The sequence below is a fragment of the Gigantopelta aegis genome, chromosome 12, assembly GCF_016097555.1.
Source record: "Gigantopelta aegis isolate Gae_Host chromosome 12, Gae_host_genome, whole genome shotgun sequence".
In the NCBI taxonomy this organism is placed as follows: Eukaryota; Metazoa; Mollusca; class Gastropoda; order Neomphalida; family Peltospiridae; genus Gigantopelta; species Gigantopelta aegis.
The window spans coordinates 41,956,029-41,975,985 of NC_054710.1; the positions used below are offsets into that span (position 1 = coordinate 41,956,029).

At 36.5% G+C, this 19,957-nt stretch overlaps 1 protein-coding gene and 1 long non-coding RNA gene across 3 annotated transcripts in view; both read left to right on the forward strand.

Annotated features, from left to right (window-relative positions):
* Positions 1 to 8,510, forward strand: part of LOC121386056 — a 29,295-nt gene extending 20,785 nt beyond the window's left edge. The window contains exons 2-3 of the mRNA XM_041516855.1: positions 6,403 to 6,681; positions 8,197 to 8,510. Coding sequence (XP_041372789.1) covers positions 6,403 to 6,681; positions 8,197 to 8,510 — 593 coding nt within the window. The remainder of the gene's footprint in view (positions 1 to 6,402; positions 6,682 to 8,196) is intronic.
* A 463-nt stretch (positions 8,511 to 8,973) lies between these two features.
* LOC121386487 lies at positions 8,974 to 18,857 on the forward strand. 2 transcript variants are annotated; one of them, XR_005959665.1, is made up of 7 exons: positions 8,974 to 9,275; positions 9,732 to 9,863; positions 11,857 to 11,881; positions 14,688 to 14,712; positions 15,659 to 15,705; positions 16,415 to 16,493; positions 16,890 to 18,857. It is a non-coding gene; the product is annotated as an uncharacterized LOC121386487 (long non-coding RNA). The 2 variants fall into 2 exon arrangements; XR_005959664.1 differs by lacking the exon at positions 14,688 to 14,712 and having other exon boundaries at positions 16,890 to 18,856.
* The last annotated feature ends 1,100 nt before the right edge of the window (positions 18,858 to 19,957 follow it).

Consider the following 19,957-nt stretch of genomic DNA (forward strand, 5'->3'; position numbering starts at 1 on the left):
CGAGGGTAATAATTCTCTTTCATATAACCTCAAGCTTAATACAACGTGGTTTTTGAAAACTGTAACACGCAACTGTAATTCCACTCCGCCATTACTCACCCCTGCCACCACGGTGAAGTTAAGGCACACGCCAGGGGTCCTAATATATGATATTGAATGATACCGAAAACACTGGTTATAAACCCCCCCCCCCCCTCCCTCTCCTCTCTCTCTCTCTCTCTCTCTCTCTCTCTCCTCTCTATATATATATTCTATATATATATATATATATATATATATTATATATATATATATATTCAGTGCTCTACAAAAACGAGGGGTAAAATACTCGCCTTGGCGACTAAAACATTCCCTGGCGTCTAAAAAATAAAATCACATTCGCTAGTTGGCGACTGTCCAATAATTTTACTTTAATCTGTAAAGAAAAACTGGACCATCGGAAAATACTGTGGACCAGTTGCAATTTATCTTCCATAAAATATATTTTCTATCAGTTTTTTGTTTGAAAAATAAAAGTTTGAGACATGTTAATCGGGACCTATGCGTAACGTTTTCGAGTATTCAAGAGTAAACATGGTGACGTTTAAGGGGGATCGTAACACTTCGTTATGATGTTATCCTCTCTTAACTTGAATATCAAGCGTTTGGACCATTCGGACCCCAGTTCAGTTTTTTTTGGACCAAGTCGGCCTAATCCCATTTTATCCAGGTTTTTATTTATGTATTAAATGAGATTGTGAGCCACTGTCTGTGTTTTACCTTGTCTGTTTGAAACTCAAACGTTAATTATTTTAAATGTTCGCTTGTGCGGCGCTACCCCAATCGTCTCGTGCTTATCGTAATACGCGTCCTCCACGATAACGACGTCTCCAGTCGTGAATGTCGTTTTAAATCACGGATCGGAAGTCATGTTCACCCAGTGGAGGATCAAATTTTGTTTCTATTTTCATCGACTCGACTTTTTCGACGGCTTTAAAGACACAACTATTTACAAAACCGGATTTATGGAATTACAAGGCAGTATGTGACGAAAATAAATATTATTTAAACAAAAAGTAAGGTAAGCCGATTGTTAAACTACTAGTAACACGTTAGAAGCCTGGTATATATTACCACAATGGTTTTATTTAAATTTTTAACGAGTACTGCACTTTAAATGCATATCTTAGCAATGCCATTAAATAATAATTAATTCGCTTAATTTCGTCTAATACAATTTATTGGGTACGGAAGTTGATAATGATAGTTAATAGTCCGTTCACTGTTTTTAGTGGAACCGCACACAAACAGTAACTTGTAATACTATTTAACAACTAGGAATCACCTCTTCACGAATTCACATTCGAATGCAAGTCCTCATAACAATTATTGCATTAGTAATGTGCCGTAATGGCAGATGATCGATTTAATTACAAGTGTATACAGTGGTTCTACGTTGCTACTGATTGAATTTATTATCGTCGCCATCTGGCGACTGACTCCCAAAAACGTCTAAATATTAAATTATTTGCCATGTGCGTTCAGAGTCCTAACCGCGAAATCAATGAAATTTGTTTGACCATCATTGTGCAGTCGAAACATTTTCGTTATTTACGAAGTTGTCCGATTGATCACGTGTGAATTCCGTATTAATTGTCGGTACCCCGTTCGGAACTCATCGGTGATTTTAGCGATTTGTGTCGGGGCGAAAACGATCCCAGATACTTTTCGCAAAACAATCCAGGTATTTCGATTGGTGTGTTATTTTAATGCAGACAACCATTTGGAATATCTCAATTGATATCGAATTCTGGATCATGTATGTAATAAAGAAGTTCCGAATACTGTATTGTACTATACATAACCGATTCACTATGGTACATTATTGGTGGTTGCATTCGATTGAAGAACACGAGTACAAAATCAAGTAAAGGTTGCTCACTCACTGTTCATACTATACACGTTATAACCAAACGTTCAAAATGGAGACTGATTATTAAACAATGCATTACAAAATAAGCATTTCAACAGTTACGTAACGCTCTTTGATGCACCATGCGATGCGTTACAAACGTTATGAGGGAGGGGAGGTGTTGCTGGTCAAGACTTACTTACCGACAACTTCTTTGAAACAAAGTGATTTTTTTAAACATAAACTAAATACCGGAACCATACATGGACATAATAATTATTTTCTATTAGATGAATTTTTAATCAATTATTTATTTAAAATAATAAATTAAAAAAAAATACTCCGATACAAACTATTATGTAGTACTACTGAATTAGTTTAACTTAAACGTGTACTTTTGAGTAAATCCTGAGCATGAGAAATGAAAATTACAACCAGCGAACAAGCACTGTGTCACGCGTCTATTTTGTGCAAGTCGGGAATATCGCCTCGAATTTCCTGCCATGCGTTGAACATTTTAATCACCGTCCTGCTGCTTGGAAATTAAACGTTCGATAATCTCATCTGTCACAGGTTTGAGACAATGTTAGATCATCCAAGTAATCATTTTCCAAACTGGAAGCCAGCTGCAATAATGCGTAATCGTCAAGATCTTTAAAAACTCCGTCGAATCCGTTTTCCGTCACGTCACCGCTAGCGCACAACTGACGCAAGATCAATTGAAGTATATTGGCACGAAAGTGATTACGTCATACGATGGGTGTGGCTTCATGGACAGCTGTCACAGAGTCAGTCATGGTACAAAACAGTTATATCATGGTTTTGATTCGTTAACTGTATTTAGACGGTGGTCACACTGAGGTCTATCCTATGCACGTTTGTGTTTTCTAACTAGTCTTGGGAGTGGTAGTTTTGCTACGGGTGGCACAAGAGGGATGACGTCATCTAACCAATCACGTTACGTAATTTGGCTTGACGATACACCAGATCGGATCTATTTCACAGAGAAAATGCTAAATAACCCCATAAATAACGTGGGACAGTTTCTGCTGCCCCCCCCCCCCCCCCCCCCCCCAACGGATCCAGAATCTACTATTATACAGTATTCATGTACACTTTACTGCCCCGAAATCAAGTATGTAGGCCGTTAGTTGTACAATGTATAGGACAAACATCGAGTAGGCAGTTCGACTTGCTTCGAACATTTACGTTTATTGCTACTGTTTTTCTTAGTTTTCATACAGTAAATACGAAGGAGCAAACACTGCCACAAACGGAATTTGTGGGGCACAGCAATACTTAATATTATACAACAATTCATTTTACGATATAAGTCGACGTAAAACCATGACCCATTATTTTGTGGAATATATCCAAAAGCCGTGCTATAAAAACAGCCTACCGAGTCACCAGTCACCAGTACACTCGTACAGCACATCAGAGTAATTCTGCACACATAGCTGAGCCATTTAACATCATTCTACAGTGTTTTAAAGTTAACAAATCAACTTATTTTAACACGAGTTGTATTTTCGACCCCTGTGGCAACAACCACCCGGTCAAGTCGGGGACCGCTCTATAGTCCGAAGGTTCAATGGTCCGAAGGTTCAATAACCCGAAGGTTCTATAGTCCGAAGGTTCAATGGTCCGAAGGTTCAATAGTCCGAAGGTTCTATAGTCTGAAGGTTCGATGATCCGAAACACTGTACTCCGTTTACTGAAGTCCAACAGTTAAAGCTGCTATAATATTATAGTCCAGGCAAAGTAAGGTTTGAAATGGAACAAATTGCAACAGAATTTGTTTTACAACAATGCATTTCTGTGGGGTCCCCAGAACACCATATTAAAAGTCCCAAGAAATCCCTGCAGGGGAAATACGTCTAATTTGCATAAATCCAATATGGCCGCCAAATATCAATAATATACCATATCTTTGCTTCAAGGATGCATTTGGAGTACATTTGAATTTGATTGGATGAAAAGTTCATTTGCATAAATCCAATATGGCCGCCAAATATCAATAAGATACCATATATTTGGTCTCAGATGACATATGTGAGTGATTTCAAGTTCTAAAACTGGTTTATTTGTCACAAGGATACATTTGGAGGACATTTGATTTTGATTGGATGAAAAGTTCATTTGCATAAATCCGAGATGGCTGACAAATTCACGTATTTTGCCATATTTGCTCTCAGGCGACATATTTGAGTGATTTAAAGTTCTAGGGCGGGGTTATTTATCACAATGATGCATTTGAAGGACATTTGAATATGATAGTCCCTTGCCACAAGTATTATCTCAGTTTATCACACAGTGTTAATGTAACAATGTTTTTTGGGTTTCTTTTTTTTTATTATTCACTATTCTGTGGAACATTGGGTTACATTAGTTGGTAAGTATGGGCTCGTCATTGGAGATGGTTGAGGATCCAAAAATGGCACATTCAACCAGATAGGAAATTATGATGCTGCTATATATGCTCTGATACCATTTGGATTGTCATCAAGTGTTGGGTAGGACATACTCCACACTGATGTAACTGATCACAGTAGACACTGTGGATTTCCTGAACCAGTTGGATAATGTGTATGGTGATACGGATAAAGCCAGGAAGGAGAGAAGGCTCTGGGGGTGTTCCACCTATTAAGAATGCCTCAGCTACATGTGGAAAGAGCTAATTTCTAAACATAATTTCAAAGCATTCCATAATTTGGCAATAGTCTACCTCCTGCTTAAGAAGATTGGAACAATAATTCAAATATAGCAAAACAAGGTAGATATGTATTCCAGAATGCTATCTATCAATCATAATATGAAACTGGTTAGTTACATGGCAGTTGTTCATGCTGGATAATGAGTTTAATCATATAGAAACCAGTTCAGACATACCATTTTAATTGATGCCAGAATAGCATATACATTGTTCTTAATTATATAATAACATTATATTTTAAATATTGACGATATTCAACCACTACCCCCCCCCCCCCCCCCCCCCCCCCCAAAAAAAAAAAAAAGAAAGAAAAAAAAAAAGGAGAAAATAATAATAACAATAATTTTCCTTAATTTGTGCCAAATGACTTTAAATGATCTTAAAGGTAGGGTCAACTCAAACAAGAGCCTCATGTGTTGGAAAGATGCATACCCGGACTACCAACACATACTGACACTTTAACAAATGAGAAAACGCGTAATTTTAGAATTAATAAAAAAACATGATTATTCCTGCTAACTGGGGGCAGCCATTTTGTTTCGTTTTTGTGACGTCCGGTGGTATAGCTTGGGGCGAAGTGACGTCGGCTCCGTCCATCTTCTGTATGCACCGTGTAAACAAACGCTCTAATTTACGACAAGGCGCTTCGATTTCATCAACCTGACTTGTAAAACAACATAAATGACTTGATAGTATAATAAACTATTTAACTAAATATATTTCAGGTTACATCAATAGAACGAAATGGAGTTATAGTATTTTTCTGTTTTTTAAAAAATCCAAAGAAACAAATGCATACTACTAGGCCTATTGGTAGGGCACGTTCGAGCAAAAACTACCACTCACGATACCCAAGTGATACTTTTCTTTGGGACGACGTAATTGGTCAGTTTTGTGATTTTAGATAGGGAAAGTCTACTTAATCAAGGGTTTTACAGAATTACTTACAGTAATAAAGCAGGGCGGTTGGTAATGTCCATTACGATTTGAGGTGTATCCGTGCTGTTATCACACAATACCCTGTGATCTTCATAAAAGAGGCACGTCTTTTTAGTGTGTCTAGACACAGTGTCTGGGAACCGTCTGAATACACACCTGCCAATGACAAAATGTGCCAGAAATTGTGTTTGTCTAGTCGTTTAGAAAGAAAGATGGGATCTGTTTAAAGTCCCAATAATATTATATCAAGTATATATCATTTCATTCTACACCAAAACTAAAGATTAAACAAAACACATATAAATTTATATTTCATATTTTTATTTATAAACATCTTTGAAACAAATAGTTAACTTAAAAATATCATTGACTTTATTAAGGTTGAGAAACAGTCAATTTAGTGAGTACTTCTTTGTCTTTGGGTAGTGGCTGATAGAGGAAACAATTTCGACATACCATTAAAAACATGCACCTTCCCAGCTAACGCACAGGCTTATTTTTTTTATAACTGCTATACCAATACAAATTATAACAGCCTCTCAGTGTGTATGCATTGTAGAACCAGTTATCTACATAGAGTGTCTAGAAGAATGTATCACGACGAAATTAGTATGCATGTTTTGGTTCCAGATGTCCCAGTTAACATGCAGATTACACTGACCAATTAGATACATTTAATAATCAAAAGTAAACCTTAATAGCCTATCGCCTATCACCCTAAACTCGGAATCTACTAAATTTTTTATATTATAAAATATTTTCATTGCAATATTTAAATATGTGATTTTTTAAAAACTCTCAAGCAGCTCTCTATTCCATGTGGAATGATCCCTTTATGTTTAACATATACCTGCAGACCAATCATCAATCATGTCTCTGACTTTGAACGCACAGTTTACAAGTGTGACAGTTGATGAGCTGACTGCTATGACCCTGAGATGTGATGTTGACAGTAATCCAGGATCTCTCATCAAACTTTTGAACAACTCACAGACTCTACGTGAAGTGACAAACTCTAAACAGGCTGAGTACACGTGGAACGAGGCTGGATGTCTGGATGCAGGACACTACATGTGTGGAGCAGGAAACAACATCAAGACAGTTGTCAGTGAAAGTGTGCAGCTTGTTGTTAGTTGTGAGTTACACATTAGTACCATTAATGATTAATGTGATAAGTATTGACCAAATGCTAACCCAGTAAAACTAAAATGCGTTTGCTTTCTTACTCAAATTACTTATACCATGTCATACTTATTTTTGACCAAATAACTTAATCATTTGATACCGTTTAGTACGTTAATTAGTTCATTTATAGTATATTCATTCCATATTATAGGCACGCCATAGCACATTTTTATGTTTATACCATTACCCATTTTATAACTTAAGCAATTTTCTCATAATTATATTAACTGGGAAACACTTGAACGATTTTTTGTACAACTGCGGTGTGACTAAACAACCATACAGCCATGCGATTCCCGTACGAATTACCTAGTTTTTTTCCCGTGCAGTCTCACTTGTGCAACTGGCGTGCGACTGCCTTTCAACAATGCGACTTTTCCTCCTGAAACATCCGACAATGGTTCAAGTTTCGTTTGACTGCAAAGCGACCTGTACGAGTCCCGCGCAAGTGTCATGCGATTTTTGTTCAACCTGTGCACACGCGGTACAATCGCTGTACAACCAATCAGAGCGTGGTGCGACCGACACACAAGCACCGTTCGATCCGCCAATCAATCCGCACGAATCGCATAAAAGCTGGGCCTTTTGGTGTCGAATGATTTTTAGGCCGCTGAGGCCGCTTTTTATACGTTTTTTGATGAGATCCGCCCAGGTTGTATGGCAGTAGCACCGCGCTCGCATGGAATCGCACCGCACTTGCATAATATTCATACAGCTTGTACAGCAGTCTGATTGCAGTCGCACCGGGCTCGCATACTCTCGAATGAGATTCGCATAGGTTGCACGGCAGTTGCACGGCAGTCTGATGGATGTCGCACGGGAGTCGCAGGGGGTCCTCCCTTCAGACTTCCGTTCGAGTCCCGTGCGACCTATCAGACTGCCGTGCGACTGATGTGCAACCCCCATGCGACCAATGCGAACTATGTGATTGCCGTCCGAATTACACACGACACCCCTACAACCTGTGCGAATTATCAACATACTGCCGTACGACTCCCGTATGCTCTGTACGATTTGGTAGTCGTACGGAAATCGTGTAGAAAATCGTGCAAGTGAAAACGGGGTTTAACATAGAAAGAACGACTCTGAGGAATATAATGGAGTGTAACCCCACACTCGTTTAGTACACGTTTGTGCTTTTCTTCGTGTCCGAACAGAAATAGTCTTGTTGTAAAGAGTGTACCTAATGCTGTTTTTCGTTGCAGCCAGTGTTATTCGACTGGTGAAACAACGGCTGCGGTATGTACTATTTCTGAGTTTGTGCATATGACAATATTTTACTGCTAATCGAAAAGAGTCGCCCATGGAATTGTGGCAGTAGTTATCCTCTGTGGTTATCTCTGTTTGCTACTAGCAGTAATACATGCACAACTTGTATACAAGAATACAACATATTTTATTCGTGTAGTTTTTAATTATCTGTATGAGGCACATTGTAATAATTTAAGCAGTCAATATATTCCAGGTGCACCGAGATTAGACCATCGCGTTCCATTCCAGAAAGAGTTTACAGCGGCAGTAAGTGGTAATGTTACTCTGAAGATATCAGTGATTGCTAATCCAACACCGACATTTACCTGGTACCATGTGACTGATGGAAACAAAAATACTATTGGATCTGGTGGTTCATCTACAACTGACGTGTCTGCTGTTGGGAAACTCACACTAACAAATGTTCAGCAAGGAAATATTGGGACCTATCAGGTTGTGGTGTCTAATGGAGCTAAAAACACAGATCTTGTGAAGAACCTGACACTTGAACCTGTACACTTGATGTAAACAGGTACTGTAGATCATTGCGGATATGCTAGTTGTAAACTGTAACTGTGGAGACTCATCATTGCGTTATGTTGGCCATAGGATATGCTAGTTGTAAACTGTAACTGTGGACCACTGCCACTCTGTGAAAACATGGATAGTAGATGTTGTAAAGCTGCAGACTAAGCTGTAAAACATTGAGGATTGGGATTAAAATTGCCACTATTAAAAGTACCACTCCATCTTCGTCTTTCTTTCATTTACTTTTGTGATTATCGCCAGATGAAAACAGTTAGTGTAAGTACAATTATAGTATTCGTGTGAGTAGATTTTGTACGTTTGCTAACTGCAGACTAAGTATTTGCATTTTAAATTTAATTTAATGTTTATAAATAATGTTTTTATTAACGTAAACCTTAATTTTTTATAGTGAATGCTTGGGAATGCGAATGTGTCAGTAAATCTCTTTGTTTTTCGAAGGTCCTCCAAATATTCCCTCTGATCTGACAGTATGGAGCAGTGATCCACACTCAGTATCAGTTGCTTGGCTGGAGGCTTATAACGGAGGATCAGAGCAGACGTTTGTTGTACAATACCGAGCAGACACAACCTCACAGTGGACAAATCTCACTGACGTCATTCCAGAAAAAAGTGGTAGCAAAATTCAGAAAGCTGTTATATCAAATCTTCAATCAAACACGAGATATATTGTGCGGGTTTTGGCTTACAATAAATATGGATACAAAGGCTTTACAGAGGAACAGGGAGCTTTGACTTCACCTTCAGGTAATAATCATAATATACAGACTCTCAGATAGTTTTGTTATAAAGCTGGGTCAGCTGTATCCAGTACTCTCAGGGCGAGGAATATAGTAGTTGCCCCCGGTGGTTCGAACTGGTCTTTCCCATCCCAGGCAGTGATCCCACAACAGCTATATTAAAACAATATTTACTTATATGCAATATACATGTGATCTGATTTAGTGAATGATATTAATTGTTCGACTGGAGGCCCATAATGAGTACAGTTTTCCATAACTTTAAAGCGAACATGCTAAAATATTTGTCTTCATTTTGGGAAGTGGGTATGACATTGTTTCGTTTTTACTATTTTATTTTATATTGTTTTTTTTTTTATATTTCTCAACAACAGACACGTATATTATTAATGCAAAATACGTGCTGTCAGTAAAATGGTGGTAATTGTTGTTTGCTTTATTAAAGGTGAATTTTTTCTTCCAGATTCATCAAATGAAGTAACTGGAGCAGGGATTGCAGTCGGGATTGTGATTGGAATTGCTATTGCTGCTGTGGCAGCGACTGTGTTTGTTATTTTGTGGAGACGAGGCTATGTGTGTGCATCTTCACAATCAGGTGGGTCTACACACACACACACACACACACACACACACACAAACACACACACACACACACACACACGCACAAACACACACACACAGGGAAGGGACCGGACCAACATGCACGAGATATCGATAGCTCGAGATAAACATAACAGTTTCCTGATGAAAATTATCCAAAACATAAATTTATGTTTGCAAACTTAACAACATTAAACAGTATAGTCGTTTTTGTATTTTAAAATAACCCTTTTTTATGTTTGAAGTATTCATGCTGACATAGTTACTAAGTATACCAAAATGTACCAACATACAAGAGAACACTAATACAAACCAATGACTTCTCGACGTTGCCTTTGATTGCCTTGCAACTGTGGCTTTAAAGTCCTCTGTCATAACATGACTTGTGATCTGGGCTAAACCTGCTAGTAGGTGGTAAGTTTTTGTTGTCGTTTCGATCCAGTTTCTCACATCATCAAGAGCATGTAAAGTCTCTGCCGTAGTAGGTCGTTTCGGTTGGGCAATGGTGTCATTATTATCAGCAGCATCATTGTCGTCGTCGTCGTCAGATGTTAAGGTTCATGGACAGACTATTGTGTCAATAATGTTCATTGTTGTCATCATCGGTCGCGGTCTTACATTTGTCAAATGGTCGTCCAGGCTGGTGTAAGTGGCAATTGGTATACACAGTCTGCTTAATGGGATGTCGTCGTCTGAGTTGTCGACACTGTCTGGTTCTGGCTGGTCATCAGTTGTACCAAACTATGCATCTGAAACAGTTCTTAATTGTTTTCGGCGTTACATTTCCCTATGGCTGATTGATCATGCGTACTGCATCGAGCGCTCTGCATTTTAATTTGTTATTATATATCTATACCACATTCTTCTCTATACTGTAATCCTACAGTTTATGAGAATAAAATTCATTGTGACTGTCATTGATATGCTTCTATAATTGTTTCAGCATTTTTAATCCCGATAGATAACGTGTATGATAGAATAGAGAATTGGTTCGCTACTTCTGACCTTGATTTTATATTCTGCTCAACGGCACTAATTGCTTCAAATTTCGTTTCTATCATCCAACAAGTGGTTCATCTACTGGCATATTTTACTGTTTAATAATGCTAAACTTTGCACTGGTTTTATAAATGTGGAACATTTTCTGTTATGTGTATCAATTCATTTATAATTAGGTGGCAGAATTTAGGGAAGAAGGAAGAAAGGAGTAAAAATGGAGTCATTTTACATGTATTTTTTGTATATACTTCGAGAAAAAGCTGGAAAGTGCACCTAGGGACACCAATATATGCTCGAGATAAGCCTCGTAATCGAGATTAGCATGCTCGACAGAACAGTGTTTAATTTCGTGACATTGCATAGGAAAATTGCAGGGACCGGCGCTGAACCTTGAGATATGTTGGGTACTCGAGTTTGCAGAGGTCGAGATAACGACGTTTGACTATATATATATTATTATTTTGTCTATTAAATTTATCAATATCTTATGGACGTTTATCTACTTACTGAAGTTGTTGGCTCATGAAAAAACCTTATTGTTAAAATATTGGTATATTATTGTTTTCGCGAACTCTTGGAAGGAATGGACATAAGACTACACGTTAAACAATGTTTATAAACATTATTTGAGCATGTTGCTTGTTTCCATGTTGTGCTTTTTTGTTTTATATCCTTTCTATATACAATGACGAATATGCGTTTGATTCCTATTATTCTTTGTCCATTAAATTAATCAATATCTTATGGACGTTTATCTACCTACTGAAGTCGTTGGCTCATGAAAAACCTTATTGTTAAAATATTGGCGTTTTTGTTTGTTTGTTTATTTAAAAATATGATTTGGTATATTATTGTTTTCGCCAACTCTTGGCAGAAATGGACATATGGATAAAAGTTAAACACTATGTTTATAAACATTATTTGAGCATGTTGTTTGCTTCCATCGTGTGGTTATTTTGTATATCCTTTCTCTGTTGTTTTTTTGACAGATGGGCAGAAACCAGAAGGTAATGTGTAAGTATAAAACTGCATTTTTAATTATTTTATTTATAATTGAAAAACGTTTACAAACACAAACATATACACATACATAGACACTGGTTTTATAAATGTGGAACATTTTCTGTTATGTGTATCAATTCATTTATAATTATGTGGCGGAATTTAGGGAAGAGTAAAAAAGGAGTCATTTTACATGTAATTTGTTTATATACTTCGAGAAAAAGTTGGAAAGTGCACCTAGGGACACCAAAATAAGCTCGAGATAAGCCTCGTAATCGAGATTAGCATGCTTGAGATAACAGTGTTTAATTTTGTAACATTGATAAAATAAAGTCTCTGTCTAAAAACCACAATTAAAAATCTCAAGTTAAAAATGCTGACATCCTCAGGAACAAACTAAACATAAAACCAGGAGTTCAGCATTAAAAACAGGTGAATAAAAACAGTTCAAGTGAAAATGTCAAGTTAAAAGACTAAAAAAATCACAGGATAAGCCGACTGGGGGAAAGTAATAAAAGAAGAGTCAATGACTGCTTGGGTCATACTCATTAAGTCCGTCAAGTCGCATTGTGTTCAAGCGGTATCCAGAGTGATTCGGCAATGTTCAATTTAGTTTTATCAATATTACCAATCTTTTGTAACACAGTGCAATTATAATCATGTCCTGCTATATCGAAATGAGGGGCCACATGGCGTGCTTTAGATTGTTTATTATACAGAATGTTGTGCCTATGATTACTGAGTCGGGTACTGAATGGTTGGGTGGTTTGTCCTACATATTGCATTTTGCAGTTAATACAAGTCACACAGTAAATAACAAAAGTTGTACTACAGTCTACACTGTCTTTTATCTGGAACACTTTATTGTTTTTGCTGGCAATATTTTGGGTGGATGTAATTTTTTCACAAGTTTTACACCTGGGCCTGTGACACGGGCGACAACCCCAAGTAGTTTTATCAGATGTCGGGAGTTTAAGTTTGTTAGCCCTAAGAATGTTGCCAATGGTAGCATTTCGTTTTTCCGCAATGACCAGTTTGGTCTCCTCTAGTACTTGACACATTTTGTTACTTGTGGTAAGAATGTTGGTGTCTACAGCCAGTTTACTGAGTTGGGGCTGGCGTGGGTCGAATGTAGTAACTCGGAGACGTGTTCTTTTGGAGTTGGTGTTGGGCTGTTTGTAATTTAAGAGTTCATCTCGAGTATGTTGTTTAGATTTCTTGAAGATGTTAGTAACTCTACTTTTTGTGTAGCCACATTGACGAAGGTAGGTAGAGAACTGTTCTAGGTGTTGGTCTGCTGCAGATTCTGAGAATCCGGAGAGCTCCACTGTAAGGTATTGCACGGAATACATGTCTGGGGTGGCAACTGGATGGTGTTAAGTACCTGTGAGAAGCTGTTTCTTTGTGATACAGGTCTGTCTCAAAGGAGGAGTCGCTAGATATGATTTTAACATCCAGAAAGGGTACCGAGTTATTATCCATGTGTAATGTGAATTTTATCTGAGGGTGCTTTTGGTTTAAGATGTCGAAAAAAGTGTGGATTTGCAATGGATCCTTGCTCCATACCCAAATATCATCAATGAAGCGTACATGAATGTCTGGTTTATTGGGTATGGTGCTCCAATATTTACGCATCCAGTAAGTCATGTACATATTAGCATATGTAACAGCAAACGGAGTACTCATAGCTGTACCTGAAATTTGTTTAAAGAAACGGCCACAGAATTCAAATTCATTATTGTGTAAAACAAAATCTGCAATGGATAGAACTGCATGGGTGTCTGTGTCCGATAGGAGGTCAATATTATGTATGGCCTCTTTCAGTGCTTCAAGTCCTTCTGAAATAAGGATGTTAGGATAGAGACTCACTACATCAAGTGCGAGTAGGTGGCCTTCTTTAGGACGAGGATTGGTGGTGTTGAACTTCTCTATATTCTGTAAGAACTCCGTAGTGTCTTTAACTAGTTCTGTGCAGAAAAGCTGGGCAACAGGTTTGAGTTTTCAATCTAGCCAAAGGGATGCTCTACGGGTGGGTGCAGTGACCGGACTACAGATAGGTCGATGAACTTTGCCTAGGATGTAGAAAGCAGCAGGTTGTTTCACTGGCCAATGTGTGATGGCTAACTGCTGTAGTTCAGGGATGTCCAAGGAATTTACTAGTTTAGAGAGGTTTTCATGTATTTCATGACAGTTGTCTTCTTGTAATTCCATGTACACCTTACCGTCTTCTAGGTGTCTCAGACATTTGTTAGTGTAGTCGCTAGTATTCCATATCACAATACCCCCACCTTTATTCGCATTACCAATGACTATAGTACTGTCATGCTTGAGAGTTGTAAGCGCAGCACGTTCCTCTTTATTTAGATTGTCCCTGACGTTAGGTTCTTTGTGATTGCGTACATGTCTCATGTAACATTGCATAGGAAAATTGCCGGGACCGGCGCTGTCCTTGAGATATGTTGGGTTCTCGAGATTGCAGAGGTCGAGATAACAACGTTTGACTATATATATATATATATATATATATATATATATATACAATGACGACTATGTGTTTGATTCCTATTATTATTTTGTCATTAAATTTAACAATATCTTATGGACGTTTATCTACTTACTGAATTCGTTGGCTCATGAAAAACCTTATTGTTAAAATATTGGCGGTTTAAAAAAAAAAAAAATATTGTGTATATTATTGTTTTCGCAGGAATGGACATATAGATAAAAGTTAAACACTATGTTTATAAACATTATTTGAGCATGTTGTTTGCTTCCATCGTGTGCTTATTGTTTTCTATCCTTTCTGTTTTCTTGACAGGTGGGCAGAAATCAGAAGGTAATGTGTAAGTATAAAACTGCATTTTTAATTATTTTATTTAATTAAAAAACGTTTACAAACACAAACACATACATAGACACGTATATGTATACTCACGCCTGCGCGCGCGCACACACACACACACACCATGACACGCAGTGACAGAATCGCATACACAAATACAGTCACCCAAACACACTTAGATAAGAACAGACGCACACGCACACACATGAGAACGATTATGCAAACATACACACATACAAGCAAACAGGTGACCATGTCGAACTATTTTAAACATTGATTTATGCATTTATACATTATGATTTTATATTTGTATTTCATGTTTGAGGCAATGAATACTCGGCCAACATTCATCATGTGAGGAAGAAAATGGTCATACTGGCTGCATTTTACTTTAAGAATAAAAAAGGAGACATTGCTTCTAAAATGTTAGCTAGCTCTTGATAAATACCCCTCCCTTAAAATACTCTGGATTGTTGCTTTGTTACAGCTCGAATCTAAATAGTCATACTGTGAATGAGAGAAATAATGTAATAACTACATGTTGTATACCGCGAGAGAAATAATGGGATAACTACATGTTGTATACCACGAGAGAAATAATGTGATAACTACATGTTGTATACCACGAGAGAAATAATGTGATAACTACATGTTGTATACCACGAGAGAAATAATGTGATAACTGCGTGTTGTATACCGCGAGAGAAATAATGTTATAACTACATGTTGTATACCACGAGAGAAATAATGTGATAACTGCGTGTTGTATACCGCGAGAGAAATAATGTTATAACTACGTGCTGTATACCACGAGAGAAATAATGTTATAACTACATGCTGTATACCACGAGATAAATAGTGTTATAACTACATGCTGTATATCACGAGCGACATAATGTGATAACTATATTTATTATACTATACTTTGGTATGTTGCATTGTTACAGACATCAACAAGTACAACTAGACGATAGAAGACGTGGAAACAATCAAGGTAAATTTATTTTACTTTCATTACAAATATGTTTATACGTTCTCTCTATATCTCATTTCATCACACACACACACACACACACACACACACACACATATATATATATATATATATATATATATATATACCATTCCACTACATATACACACACACTCGCACATTCTCACACACAACACATACACTCGCAAATACATGCACACATACCAAATAAATACAATCTATTTATAAACATGGTATATTATTACACGACATGTATTCTCTTGATATGATACTACACAATGGTTATTGTTTAATGGTGTTTTGAAACATATTTTTACATACATGTGTTGTAGGATGTAACAAGTTATATGGTCTCATTACTTATAGTGGTGTAGTACACATTTGTGACGTTTTGAAACATGTTTTACAGTGTTCGAGATTAACAGTATCTCGATATCCCTTGGATACCAGAATTTAATTTTGGATACCAGACTTCAAGAACCCAGTATCTCACCGGTATACCATATAATACTAAATTCTCAAGTGGGATACCAGATTTTGAAATGTTAGTATCCAACTGGGATACTGCCCAAAAACTTTAATCTCGAACACTGCTGTTTTACATATAAGTGTTGTAGGATGTAAGAAGTTAAATATATATATGTAGGAATGTATACATGTATGAAGAGTATAACTGTGTTTTTCACAACTCGGTAATTCTGATGACCAGACAAACACAAACGAGGGACTGGGTACTCAAGATACGCCGTATGAAAACATGGACTTTTATGAAAATCTCAAAACATGAGGTATCCACATCTTATTGGTGTATTAAATACTAATTTTATTGGTGTATCCAATACTCATTTTATTGGTATATTAAATCATTAAAACTCGCAGAAAATATTAAATGTTTTCTAGTATCAAGGTCTTCGGGAAGGTATCTTTTTACAGTAAGCAACGATATGACAACATATAATGACAAAATATAAAGTAAAGATTTGTGGGTAGTTACATATATAGAAGATGATATATGGCAAACAAGAGATGTTATAGTGAGACCAAACTGTGGTTTACAAAACAGACGATGCAACTATATTTGTGTGTACTTTCATTTTTTTCTTGTTCCACATGTCTGTAGTTTCATAAATGTGGATTGTCACAGATACAAACTATTTATTGGGTTTTTATTCCTTCTTTTGCAGAAACCATTATGGTGATATATTTATACGTCATAGAATTAGGTTGCACGACGTACATTCAACACTGAAGCATTCAGACGGTTTCTGTTGGACTTTCCGAGGCTAAGTCACGATATGCGTAATGCTACACTACTTACTGAACTGCTATCTATGGAATACCTTATATATGTAGTGGAAATAATCTAGAAAAGCGTTTAACCTAGAAAAGTGCTTTTCCATAGTTTAGGTCCGCTATTGAACAAAATATATATGAAACTAGTCTTATATAACTATATATTGTACATAGTTGTCTGTTTATAAAAATAGTCTTAGAGTTTGTATAATTAGCTGCGTTCACATTTGCACTTTACACTGGTTTAACTAAACTGGTATAACAAAACTGGTTTAAATGGAAGTGTGAAGGCGATCTTTTCACTGTACCGGTATAGCTAAACCTGTATCTATAGCTACAACACTTCGGTATCTGGTAAAACAGTTTAAATGTAAGTATGAACGGAAAGTGTTTTAGTTAAACCAATATAGAAGCGGAACGTCATTGACGTCACAGTCAAGATAAGCAGTAAGTTGTTTAACATGGACCTAACAGACTGGAAGTCCGTTGGTGTTTTGATGTTTTGCGCAAGTGCGGAAAACTACACTTCTGCCTTATACAGATATAGCTGTTACACTTGTTTAACGCTCGTTATTTCCCACGAAAAGTGTTTTGGCTAAACCAATATAGTTATACCAGTATAACTTGAGTACGAGTGAACACAGCTATATACGGTACATAATTATGTATTGGTAACAAAGTCATATACATGTAGTTGTATATATGTACATGGTTATGTATTGGCCTTCTAAACCTATTTTATGTTTATAGTTACTGATGTATACTCTCTTTCATGTATATATGTTTAATTGTAACGTGCATGTATTGTATTTAACATATCCTCGTTTAATCGAAAACCGTACGACTAAGAGGAAATGGCTGGTGCGCATGCTCAGTCATGTCATGCTATCAATTTAACGACATTAATGTTTACCGTCTTTAATTTAGAAATAAAATGTATAAAAAGGTAAGTACATACTCACATGTTATCCGTTCCATCAAGAATTGCACCAATTGCAAGAACTGTGTAGGCATGCATTTGCATTGCATTCAGTAACATTCCAGGGCACAAGTTAACTGTAATAATAAGTTTCATTGTGCATAAAACTTATTCTTACCCTTTTTGGGGGATTTTTAAGGAAATTTGTTTTAAGTACACTTCCTTAACAAGAAGTTGTTGTCGTGTCAACGATCGAACATGCACAGACATTACTAGATACCAGGAAGTAAAATAATACGGTTTTCGATTTCGTACGGGTTTCGATAATTGGCGATGGTATGACGTTTCTAAACAATGTAATGGAAGTTTATTGCTAAGTTGTTTCTATATAGGAGAAGTGTTATCATGTTTGTTGTTCTAGCTACGTACGGCTTTGAAACTGAGATGCGTGTTTTTCCAAATAATGTGCATTTATTGTTAAAACAAATTGTTTATGATATCTTACGAATTGTCAGTCGAAGATGCACAATGTGGAGATTTGTGATTAAGCTAACCGTTTCGCTTTTCCCTAACCTGTTACTTATTTGTTGTTTTTTATTTGGTTATATCTGTGTTATTGTCTTGTTTATCACATATAAAGCCTTAAATTATTTGTATTTGGTTAACATACATTATGATCATCCATACGTTTTAAAATAAATAATTACATTTATGTTTTATTTTGTTGAATTACTTAAGTCTTATTAATAGAGTCAACTGTCTCTTACATTGGACCTGGATTTATCTCTCACGATTTTGAATTACGCGTCCTGTTACATTTATAGATTTATAACAGAATAATGAAACTTTAACACCAAATTATGACCAGACAGTTATCTGTGATTGCACATCCGGTTTCATAAATTGACAATTGATGATTGATTAATAAGCGATTAAAGTGTACGAAGTATTTTAGCTAACCTAAATATAGTTGCTGCTTTTTTCACCCACGTTTCACGTGTAGAGGTTTAGCTCTTTTAAAATAAATAAATACGGAATAGATTGACGCCAACAATCTATTTTTGTTGGACACAAGGGACCGTTAAACAATTACGTTACGCTTGTAAATAAATAAAAAATCAGACAATTGTTTTGAAAACAATTCTGGACAAACAAAACTCTGCCTTCGTTAACCTACGCAATTGATGAACGGAAACATACACTAAAGTTGACAGTATGCTTAATATATTGTGTTTTATATTTCGTTTACGTGAAAGGGAAACAGGTTAATTTGTATGTAACCCTATATTGAATAACGTTAAAACTCTTATCAAACCAATATAAACTCGGATAACATTTATGTAAATAAATATAAAAAGACATTTCCTTATCAAAATGGCAACAAATTCCTCGGGTTAAATTTCGCTTTTTGGTAAAGGGAAGAAGGCAACTGATGGAACAGCCAAAGTAATGCAACACATTTCTACCTTTAGTCTTTGTGTATTCCTTTATTAATACTAATAACCATTTAAGTGAAACTCCCTACATTGGTTGCTCCAACAGGTTTTCTTCTCCTGTATTAAAATGGGATCTAACGTATACAATTTGGACATTATTGTGAAATGTTTTTTTATCGAAGCTGGTATGGATTAAAACATAATAATATATTTCTATATTATAGAGTTTTATGCCAATTCATCAGTTTACTTATGTTAAAAACGAACTATAATAAACACAGCACTAGGAGGGAGTAATTATGTAGGCTCGTTTTACTTAATCGTAAAAGTTGTAACAAATTACGCCACTACAGCACATTGATTTTTTATCTTATCATCGGCTATTGGACGTCAAACATATGGTCATTCTGACACTGTTTTAGAGGAAACCCGCTGTCGCCACATAGCTACTCTTTTACGACAGGCAGCAAGGGATCTTTTAGTTGCGCTTCCCACAGGCAGGATAGCACAATCCATGGCCTTTGTTGAACCAGCTATGGATCACTGGTCTGTGCAAGTGGTTTACACCTACCCACTGAGCCTTGTGGAGCACTAACTTGGGGTT